The following is an 11,701-nucleotide window of genomic DNA, read 5'->3' on the forward strand; positions in this document are numbered from 1 at the left end:
ACTATTCATTTAAAAAAAAATATTTGTTTCTAAGTCATGAATGTGTTCACTATTAATTGTTAGTATTTTTCTAATTTTAAATATATAATTTTTATTTCGATTCATATTTTTATACTTTCTAAAACTTTTACAAATAATAACTCGTACCATTTATAATTAAAAATAAATAAAAGATTATAAAACATATAAAAAAATTATTTAAAAAAATAAAATTGATAAAAAAATTAAGAAACAATAATATAAAATCAATAAAAAATAATAAATTGAAAAAATAAAATTATTATGAAAAATAATAAATAAAATTAATTAAAAAAATAAAAATAAATAAAATTTATATAAAATTGAATAAATAAAGTACTGATAAAAAATAATAAACAAAATGGTTTAAAAAATAAAATCAAATAAAATTTATATAAAATTGAAAAAATAAAGTATGGACAAAAAATAGCTATTTTAAAATAAAATTAATTAAAAAATAAAATTAAATGGGAATTTTTAAAAAAAATAGAAGTGGCATTTAGAGAGAGAGAGAGAGAGAGAGAGAGAGAAGGTGGTGAATTCCTGTTATCTTCCATCATCTCATGGCGAGCTACCATTGCAGAGTCAGACAGCAGCAGGTCAAGCAGCAGGCACCTGCAACATCACAGGACGGCCCCTCTTCTCCTCCCCTCCCCTTCCCTCCCCTCCCCTCGCTGTCAACCATTGCAGAAAAGACCATCAAAAAGCATCTCCACCCTCCAAGAAGGAAAGATCCAAAGGCAAGGACCAGGAAGGTAGATGCGTGATCAAGTGGAGGAAAACCAAACCAAAAGCCACGAGGTGAGGTGAGGTGAGGTGAGAAATAGGAAGGAAGAAGGGAAGAAAAGGCAGGCAGGTGCCCTCATGGCATATGGATCACCCAACCCAGCTTCGGCTTCACCTCTCTATTTCTCAGATCCAATACTTCTCCGCAGAGGCAGATGTTGCCAGATTTGCCCCTCAGCGGACCAGAAAAGTCTTCAGCCAACGGGAAAACTCCTCGTCCTTTCCTCAATTTTTACTTATCAGATCCGCACCTCGGTTTCGCCATCGTGCCCTAAGGCGGTAGATTTTCGCATCTGGTGAGGGACGCCTTCTGCGGTTTCCTGGCTCTTCTGCCTCCGAAGGTGAGATCTCGGGATCCGGCCTCTGCGGCGATGAAGAGGGGCGAGAAGTTGGCCGTGCAGTCTTCTCCGGCGGCCAAGGCGCGGTTCAGGCACCAGAGTCTCTTGCAGGATTATGAGGATCTGGTGAAGGTGAGATCTTTGAATTTCCCCTCTTGTTCATCTTCCGATTTTTCCTAGAAATTTTGCTGCCTGGGCTGCGAATCTGAGATTTGGCAAGAGTTTTTCTTTCCCTTTTCTTTTGTCAGAGATCTAGGATTCTTCATATTCTGGCGGAAAATTCTTGGATTTCTGGTGATCCAAAACCAAAACTTTCTACTACATATTACTTTTTTTGCTCTATTGAATCTGTTGATTTGTTTTTTAGACAAAGTTTATGATGAGTTTCTTCACATAATTCTTGATGTTCTTATCCCTAGAATTTGCTTTCTCAGATATGTGTTTGAGATTATTCAAGATCTATCATCAATTTTTCCATTTTGTGTATGGAGAATGCTTCTACTAGTTTAGGTATCTCAAAAAACACAACTTAAACATCCTATAATGCTTCTTGAACATGTTTGAAGCTACAAAATTGTGGAAATTTGTATTATGCATAATGAGATTCTAGTTTTGTGTATAATACAATACTCTATATGTTCATGCAAGATCCTAACCATGAAATGAACCTTTTATTTATTGCAAGATGATAATTGAAGTTAGAGATCTTACTGAAAGTTGGAATTCTTTTCCTTCTGGAATAGGCTTTGAATAAGCTAGAACACCATAGAAGTTAGAGATCCTGGCATAGTATCTCGTTTCTCATATGAGATCTCTCAGAATTTTGTGATATAAAGGCACTCTTATGATCCTAACCATGGAAATGAAATTCCATTAGGGCATAAGAATTGATGTTCTTTAGCAAAGTTAGAATTCTTTTTATTATTATTATTATTATTAGGAATTGGTTTTGAATAAGCTGGAACATCATTAAGCTTGTGACTCTTCTACACTTACTCGATTCCAGCATAGTTTTAGTGTCTTGTTTTTGATATGGAATCTCACCGTAATTTATGATATTAAGGTACTCTGTGATAACATACCACATATGTTCATGCTTTATGATCCTAACCATAGAAATGAAATTTCAATTCTATATCGAATAAGTTCTTATGCAAAGTTGGATTCCTTTCCCATCAGGAATTGATTTCAAAAAGTTGGAAGACTTGATCTTGTGATTCTTTTTATACATACTTGATTCTGGCATAGCATCTGGTTTCTGACATGAAACTTTATGACATTAGAAGTGCTAATTGGTTTAGAATATGCTGGAACACTTTTGATCTTGCAACTCTTCAACACATACTCCGATTCCCACATGGCGTTTTATTTCCAACACTAAATCTCACAGAAATTTCTTACAGGAAACTGACGCAAAGAGAAAGAACCTCCACATAGCGAAGCAGAAGAAACTCAAACTTCATGCTGAAGTCAAGTTAGCACCTCTTTCTTCTGATTATTCACAGCAAGATAAATTATGTGTTCTTTAGGTTTATGAGCTCAATCACCCATAGTTTCAAGAAGGTTTGCCCTTTCAGTAACCCTCTTGTCTTATCTGCAATGCTGTAGATTCTTGCGAAAACGATACAAAACTCTATTGCAGAATCGATCTGGAACAGTGCAGTTTAGGCTGAAAACGAAACCAAAGAGTCGGTTCTTTGTTGCTCAACCTTCGAATTCAAATGCTTCTCATCAGCTCCCTGCTAAAGATCAAAGTTCAAAATTAAGAGATGATGCTTCTCCAAGCACTTCAGCAATCATAGATTTGAACCAGGTCTCTTTGCCGGTAACTATAGAAACCTCACAATGGTTCTTATTTTTGAAATTGACGTTGTTGTACCTAAGCCGAACGTTTCTAATAGCAGATTGGTGAAGACATGGACAAGTATCAGTTTGATGCAGCGCCTTCAAAGGTTGAAGCTACCGATATCAAGCTCTCTATTTGTCGAGATGTTGGCCATGCATCATCAAACCAAGTGGGGAAAAGAAAGATTACATGGCAAGATCAGGTAGCTTTGACAGTGTAGACATTCTCGTGTGGCATAAAAGTTGGAAAATATGGGCCTTCCGCTAATTTCATTCCTGTTCTATTGATATGTTTCTCGTAAAGGAAACCTAGAGGTAATTTACTCTTATACATGAGATCTTTTAGAATTTGTAAATGAGGTTCTTGCCGTTGCTTGTGTAGGTTTGGATGAGCTTGGTGAATCAATCATAATGACTAATAAGCAATTCTTTATCACTATGCCCCATTTACACCCGCAATGGAGTTGTGTGATTACCGAAGAGGATCAAACACCTATTTACCCTAATAGAGATGGGGGTGATCAAACCTCCTTAATTTGCCCCAATGGAGACGATGTTGAGCCTCCTTTTTGTGGCTAAGTGTATCTTAGGGTCGGTCCGAAGCTAGGTGGATGTAGTCATGGAAGGAGAAAACTCCTTTGCATGTTTGGGTTAGACAACAATCACATAAAATAAGGATGAGGGATGACGAGTAACATCCCGATAAGTGGTAGTCAAGTGAGCAATGACGGCGTGTGGAGTTCAAACAGGTGAAATTGAGGACATTCAAGAAGGCTATAAGAAGGCAACACGAACACTAACAATGTCACAAGAAGTTGAGCCCTCTCTTTTCGAGTCGGTCCAAAGCTAGGTGGATGTAGCCGTGGAAGGAAAAAACTCCTTTCAATGCTTGGGTTAGATGACAATCACATGAAATAAGGATGAGCGATGATGAGTAACATCCCAATAAGTGGTAGTCAAGAGAGCAACAATGATGATATGTGGAGCTCAAATAAATGAAATTGAGGGCATTCGACAAGGCTAACCGTTCACAAACGATAACAATGTCACAAAAGGTTGAGCCCCCTCTTTGTGACTAACCGTATCTTCGAGTCGGTCCAAAGCTAATGGATGTAGCCATGGAAGGAAAAAACTTCTTTGCATACTTGGATTAGAGTATCCACATTAATTATCTTATTTAAAATTTTTAATAAAGTAAATTATTTACTTTAAATTTTAAATATAGTAATAAGGAACTGATATTGATGCTTTTAGATGACATCAAGATGAGGGATTATGAGTATCTCAATCAGGGCTATCTCAATCATTCTTGAGGCTCTAGGCGGAAAAAAGAATTTAATATTTTTTTAAATAAATATTATTATAAATATTTAATTTTATTAGTTATAGCAAAATATGGAATTTGCCATCCTAGCAGCCCAACATGACCGATCCTACGACCATCTGTGAGGAGGTAAATCAGGAAGCTACAATTGACCACTACGGGGAAAGTATTTTTCTTGACTATGCCGACATTCGACACCTTGCCCATTGTAACAATATCTATCCCGTATTAATCAACTTAACCATGTCCCGGGGGCGACATTTAATTCTGTTAGTAAGATTTAAAAGGGCATTTTCATATATTGTCAATGATTATTTATACAATTAGAAACAGTGACTAATTATGCCACATAACAATAAAAAATTAGTAATACACTTTTTATTATTAGTAAAATAAAAAATATTTTATGTTATCTAATTTAAAAACAGTAATAAATTATTGTAATACTACTAATATACATTTTAATTATATATATATTTTAAAAAAATCAATCATTTTTAACTTCGAGAAAGGAAAGTCTCGACACAATAGTAAAATTATTATGTGACTTAGAGGAAATAGATTCGAGTACTAGATATAGTTACTACGTATAATAGACTCTTCCTCGGAATCCCTCATTGATGGGAGCTTCGTGATTTAATTTTGATAAATTATTAATAAAATTTATTTATCCAAAAATACTTAGCTAGAAAATATTGACTGTGAATTATTAAAAAAAATGAAAGAAAAATAAAATTTAAGAAAGAAATAATACTACATTATTGAATATATTTTTTACTTTCAAAAATATTTTTATCAAAAAAAAATATATATCAATTAAGGGTAACCAATAAATATTTTGATTAATAAATTAAATTTTTATCTTTAAAAAAAAATTAAAATTACTAATTAAATTTTAATAAAAAAATAAAAATAAATTACCAATTAAATCTAATTTTAATAGTAAAAAATTAAAATTATCAATTAAATCTAACACAAGTAAAAAAAATAAAAATGATCCAAATTTAATCTAAAAAAAATTAAATTTTTTTTTTTTGACTAAATATAGTTTAGCTAGTAAAAAAAATTAAAATTACCCATAAAAATAAATCTCGACTAAAATTTATTTTAACTATAATTTTAAATATTTAATATACATATTCATATGTTTTTAAATTAATATTCGTATTTAATTTATATAGGTATATATATATATAAAATTTGTGGGTCCTAATATAATAGGGGCCTCAAGTGAGTAACAATGACGACATGTGGAGTTCAAATAAGTGAAATTTAGGGCATTCGACAAGGCTATATATAAAGGCAACACGAACGATAACAATGTCACATGAAGTTCTAAGAGTGTTCTCATCAGTTACCTTTATTTAAAGATTTTATTTTAAATTTTAAATTGGATAGCTAAAAAATCTTTGTATCCTTATTCATATCTTAAATTTAGTATTTCTGAACAGTATTTCTCTAAATTTAGAAAATAAATTTCATTGCCTAAATATTATAGAGGAAAAAGGAAAAAATTAATATATATTATGAAAAATAAATATATAAATTTAATAAAATATTTTTTTTTCATTCTCAATTATATATTTTGAATAATAAAATTGATACCTCTATAGTTAAACGTCTCCAACTAAAGGACATAATGTACAAATACACTTCGACTGTCTTTGCCTTGATTCACGCATGGCTGACTACTCATGTCGTGGTCCCGTCGTCAACACGTTATAAAAGAAAAAAACATCGATCATTCGAGCTCGAGCCAAACCAAAATGTACAAGGAACTGAATTTTAATAAGATTTATATTTCATAAAATTCGTGTTTCTCGTTGGCTTTATTGGAGATTTTTGAATCATCAACCTCTCCTTGAAATTAAAATAATTCAAATAATAATTAATTATAAAATAATTCATGACATAATTGTCTGATGACCTGGGTGTAAATGACCTGGTATAGCCATTATTGTACTCGTGGACCAATAATTTTCCACCACGTTGATAGCCTCTTCTACCACGGCTACAAAACTATAATAAAATAAATAATAAAATAGACGGATAATGTGACAGAGCGACACGTAGCGTACTCATCCATGTGGTCTCGTTCCTTATCCAGCTATTTACTTTATTTTATCCTTGGTTGGTTGCAGCCTCGACACGTGGCTTGAAAATTAAATCACAAGGACGTGATATCTGTGGTTGCATCCTTGACAGTTTATCCCTCCCCAAATATTTTTAGATTATATAAAAATAAATAATTTTAAGTCAGTTTATAATCAATCATAAAATAATTAAAGGATAGAAAGATTTTTTTCTCTCTCTAAAGTCGAGTGTCTTTATTTTATTATAATAAATCTTTTATAATATGTATGATAAAAGTATTATTATAATGTAGTTGATGAAAAATAGTATATATATATATATTTAAATTGAAGTATCTTTTTGATAATAATAAAATAAAAGGTACCATTTTAATTTTTTTCCCCTTAATAAATCTCCATCTATACTTTTCTTCTTTATAAAGAAACTAAAGGAGGTATTCATGAAAATTTAGAGTGTATTTTTGAAAAAAAGCAGAATTAAAAGTATTATTTTTAATAAAAGATAAATGAAGTATTTAATCAAAAGTCAAAACAATAATCATTCAACATTTAATTTCAAACTCAAATAGCAAAACATGTGAACCACAAGCATTAAAAAAACAAATTAATAAATTAAAATTAATTCAAAACATCCGTTAAAAAATATTTTTTGATTTTTTCAAAAAATAATTAAGACTCCATCAAAAATGGCCTTTGGCTTCAACTTTCCTTCGCTTGGCTTTTGGAAGTAACAAATGGACGGCTGCGATGGACTGATCATCCACCGTCATCGTTATCGAGCCGCTTATTTCTTCTTCTCCTTCTTCCCTCTCACTTTCCACACCACCTTCGCTTCTCTCCCATGGCGAACGCCGCAGGCGCTTCGGAAGAGGAGCTGCCTCGTGCTTCGTCGGCGGACGAGGAGGTGGTAGAAGAGGAGCAGATCGGGACCGTAAATGAGCGGCTTTTGGATTACCGTTCGCTCAATCTCCGGCGCCACGCACCCAACAACACCTCCCAAGTCGCAATCGTCGGCTCCAACCTCTGTCCCATCGAGAGCCTCGATTACGAGTGATGACTCTGTTTCGTTTTTGTTTTTTTTGCTTAATCTGATCTTTTGGTGTGTAAAGATGGGATCTTACGGTACCTTTGCATTGGATGGCGCCTCAGATTGGTCGAGAACGACCTCTTCAACCAGGACTGGAGGAGCCGAAGCCGGTCGGCTATACTGCGGTATGTCTTCCTCAAGTGGACCTTCTGCCTCTTTATCGGCTGCGTCGCTGGCGCGATTGGGTTCTTCAACAACCTCGCTGTGGAGAACATCGCCGGCCTCAAGTTTGTCGCCGTTTCCAACTTGATGCTCGCCGATAAGTAAGCCACAGTAGAGATCTTCCCATATCTGGTCCATTGCGTTAAATCTGCCCCCTTTTCTAGCTAATTCGTTGATTGTGTCGATTTCAAGGTATTGGACTGCGTTCGCGGTGTTTGCTGGTTCCAATTTGGCACTTTTGATGTTTGCGACGGTGATTACGGCTTTTGTTTCAACTGCAGCAGGCGGTTCGGGGATACCAGAGGTGAAGGCTTACTTGAATGGCGTGGATGCTCCTGATATCTTCTCTCTGCGCACCCTTGCTGTAAAGGTCAGATTTGGATCCATCTTTTGACAATCTTCTCGTGGGAGATTTGATTTCTCTCCTCATTTTGGTTGAATGGAAAGTTAAGATCGATCTTGCCAATTTGAAGTTGAAAGTATAATCAAAGCTAAGGATTATTCTAGGAAACCATAGATTCATAGTCCTTATTCCTTTTAGATCCATCCATGCTCTGTTACTATATACTTTCAGGGATATCTTAAGGAAGATCTTTCAATCTATTGTTTATGGCGAATAGATAGAATTTAAAGCTAATGGCAAGATGATTCAAAGTATTTCAATCTATTTCTTACAACTTAGTCAGCTAATTCTACTGCTGGTGTTCATCAATGTCTATATCTGCCCCTCTTCAACTTTATCATACTTTTAGTTGACTTCATTGAACTTCCATGCTGTTCATGTGGTTCAAGTTGGCATATCTTTTAACTTTTTGAGTAACTATGGTCTTCATTCTTGTGATTCATGAATGTTGATTAATGATTTGTATTGTAGATTGTAGGTTTGATCACTGCTGTGTCATCCTCTCTCCATGTGGGCAAGGCAGGCCCAATGGTTCACATTGGCGCATGCATCGGGGCTATAGTTGGACAGGGTGGGTCGCGGAAGTATGGCATGAATTGGAGATGGCTTCGTTACTTCAAGAACGATAGAGATAGGCGTGACCTTGTTACTTGCGGTGCTGCCGCTGGCATTGCTGCTGCTTTTCGCGCTCCGGTTGGTGGAGTTCTCTTTGCGCTCGAGTCATTGTGTTCATGGTAGTCTCAGATACTATATGTCTAACTTCATTTGCTTCTTAGACATCGAAGAATCACTCGCTAAAACATTAGACTTTTTTTTAATCCTTTTAGATCATTTAACAAGGTTTCATTCTCAGCAGTTAAATTTTTAGTAAGAGTAGAAGTTTTCATCTATGTTTCTTGACAGAAATATACTGATTTTCATCTGAGATGCTAATTTTGTACTAGCATCTCCTCATAATTCAGATATTCATTTTATGTTACAGGTGGAGAAGTGCACTACTCTGGAGAGCTTTCTTCACAACTGCTGTAGTTGCGGTCACACTCCGTGCCCTGGTTGATGTTTGCGAAAGAGGAAATTGCGGTTTATTTGGAAAGGGTGGGCTTATAATGTATGACGTAACTGCAGATAATATTACCTATCATCTAGCTGACTTACCTCCAGTGATCCTTCTCGGGGTAATTGGGGGAATATTAGGAAGTCTATACAACTTTCTCATGCTCAAGGTCCTTCATATATTCAGCCAAGTTAACGAGTACGCATTATTTTTCGGCTCTATTATGTTTTGGATGATGTTTCTCTACTTGCATTTGATATATTTTTTTGTTCAAAAGATGACATTCTAAACTCGGAACCTTGTGTTTTACCAGGAAAGGATGCACCTACAAATTGCTTCTTGCTGCTACTGTGTCGATAATTACATCTTGTTGTCTGTTTGGGTTACCGTGGCTGGCACCCTGTAGCCCTTGTGTGAAGGATGACTGTCCCTCTATAGGCCGCTCCGGCAGCTTTTCGAATTTCCAGTGCCTTCCGAACCAGTACAACGATCTGGCCAGCTTGTTTTTCAACACCAATGACGACACGATCAGAAAACTTTTCAGTAACGGATCAAATGATGATTTCCACAAGTCGTCGATCATGGTATCCTTTATCACCTCATATGTTCTAGGCATCATAAGTTATGGTGTAGCTGCACCTTTCGGCCTTTTTGTGCCTGTTATCTTGACCGGAGCGACCTATGGGCGTGTTATTGGAATGCTAATGGGCTCAAACACGAGTCTCGATCATGGTCTCTTTGCTGTCCTTGGCGCTGCCTCTTTTCTTGGAGGAACAATGAGGATGACTGTGTCTGTGTGCGTCATTATACTAGAGTTAACCAACAATCTCTTGCTGCTTCCCTTGGTTATGTTGGTTCTCCTGATATCGAAATCTGTTGCTGACTCTTTCAATCCGAACATCTACGATCTGATTCTGAAATTGAAGGGTCTTCCTTATCTCGAAGACCATGTGGAACCATACATGAGGCAGCTCACGGTAAGTGATGTTGTCGCAGGTCCTCTACGAACCTTTAACAGTGTAGAAAAGGTCGGCTCCATAGTTCATATACTCAAGACGACTGGCCATCATGCATTCCCTGTGATAGATGAACCACCATTTTCTTCTCCTCCCGTGCTGTATGGTCTGATCCTCCGCGGGCATCTTCTGAGTTTGTTGAGGAAGAAGTATTTTCAGCCGACATGTTCACTCGCCGGTTCTAATCATGCTTCGAAGAAATTTGTAGCTGATGACTTCGCAAAGCGTGGATCAGGAAAACAAGATAGCATTGACAATATAGAGCTGACTGCTGAAGAGATGGAGATGTTTATAGATTTGCATCCATTTATAAACACTTCGCCTTACACAGTTGTTGAGACAATGTCGCTCGCGAAAGCTCTCCTTCTTTTTCGAGAAGTCGGCTTGAGGCACCTATTGATTGTTCCCAAGTCAGCCAATGTAAGAAACTTAAAGCCTAAACTTATTCTTCAAACGAATTTTGTTTTGGTTCAATCAAAAGGATTTCACTTATAATTCATGATAAGCAATTTGTGATCCTCAATTCACTTTCTTCACCTTTCAAGTGAAGGTATATTTGCTCTCTGATGAAGTAACTTGGTGTGACTTTGAATGCAGAGGGCGCCGGTGGTCGGTATATTGACGAGGCATGATTTCATGCCCGAGCACATCTTGGGTCTGCATCCATACCTAACGAAGAGCAGATGGAAGAGATTGCGGTTTCGGACATCGATTTTTACAAAGTTTTTCAGAGCTCCTTCCATATAGTTTTGCTCATAGCTTCTATGATCGATGTGTGAAGGATTTTGATTTTTCTTCTACGGCATGTAATAACCGAGAACTAAAAGTGTGTTTTTCCATTATTCTTCATGCGGAAGCTTGTAAGATTTGTATCAAGTTCACTTTTGTTACGAAATTTGTAAGAGTGCTCAGTTATTTTACAGATATTTCCGGTTCAATTTTTAATTACAACATATTTATAGAGATTTTTTCTTCAAATGAACTTGCAATTAAGGGATGCTTGACTTCTGTGTCGTCTGTCGTAAATACTTCTCGATTTTTTCTAATGGTCGATAAAAAATTTTAGTGGGATCAGACCATCATTCCAGGCTCAATATTATCCAACTTAATTAATTATAATATATAATAAAATCAAACTACTCTCACTATAATTCTCGAGATGTACATAGTGCCGACTATAAAACCGATTGTCTCATTATACAATAAAATCAAACCATAAAACCTCAATTAACTCAAGTATTTTAGATTAAAAAATTATCTCAAAGTGTTAATAATTAATTTTTTTGCTCCATTTTAAACAAATGAGTCAAATGTCTTAATATGTTCTTCCTTTTTTTTCTTAACAAAGAAAAATAAAACGTTAACTGAATTAAGGATCCATCTTTCGACTTATCTCTGCCATTTTAGTTTATCTTTTAACTTATTGCTTCGAGCAAATCAACCCTTTAAGCCCACATATAACAATGGTTAGATAATTATTAGCTTAAAGATTAGTTTTCACCCATTACATATCGGTTCGAAAGAAACGACTCAACTCCGGTCAAACTCGGATCAACTTTTTTCTTTGTCTTTTTT

General features: G+C 35.4%; 2 protein-coding genes across 4 annotated transcripts; both read left to right on the plus strand.

Moving 5' to 3' along the window:
* The first annotated feature begins 541 nt into the window (after positions 1-541).
* Positions 542-3,379, plus strand: LOC122027652. 3 transcript variants are annotated; one of them, XM_042586648.1, is made up of 4 exons: positions 542-1,274; positions 2,546-2,616; positions 2,751-2,955; positions 3,047-3,379. In XM_042586648.1, exons 1-4 carry the CDS (start codon positions 1,176-1,178, stop codon positions 3,206-3,208), a joined length of 537 nt encoding a protein of 178 aa, XP_042442582.1. In that variant the 5' UTR covers positions 542-1,175; the 3' UTR covers positions 3,209-3,379. The 3 variants fall into 3 exon arrangements, with proteins under 3 accessions (XP_042442582.1, XP_042442580.1, XP_042442581.1); XM_042586646.1 differs by having other exon boundaries at positions 543-1,274; positions 2,751-2,967; positions 3,044-3,379; XM_042586647.1 differs by having other exon boundaries at positions 554-1,274; positions 2,751-2,967.
* Positions 3,380-7,212: 3,833 nt separating this feature from the next.
* Positions 7,213-11,052, plus strand: LOC122027260 (putative chloride channel-like protein CLC-g). The gene is made up of 7 exons (XM_042586183.1): positions 7,213-7,454; positions 7,554-7,754; positions 7,846-8,023; positions 8,528-8,790; positions 9,039-9,308; positions 9,424-10,546; positions 10,724-11,052. Exons 1-7 carry the CDS (start codon positions 7,246-7,248, stop codon positions 10,871-10,873), a joined length of 2,394 nt encoding a protein of 797 aa, XP_042442117.1. The 5' UTR covers positions 7,213-7,245; the 3' UTR covers positions 10,874-11,052.
* The last annotated feature ends 649 nt before the right edge of the window (positions 11,053-11,701 follow it).

Source organism: Zingiber officinale, chromosome 10A, assembly GCF_018446385.1.
Source record: "Zingiber officinale cultivar Zhangliang chromosome 10A, Zo_v1.1, whole genome shotgun sequence".
Taxonomy (NCBI): Eukaryota; Viridiplantae; Streptophyta; class Magnoliopsida; order Zingiberales; family Zingiberaceae; genus Zingiber; species Zingiber officinale.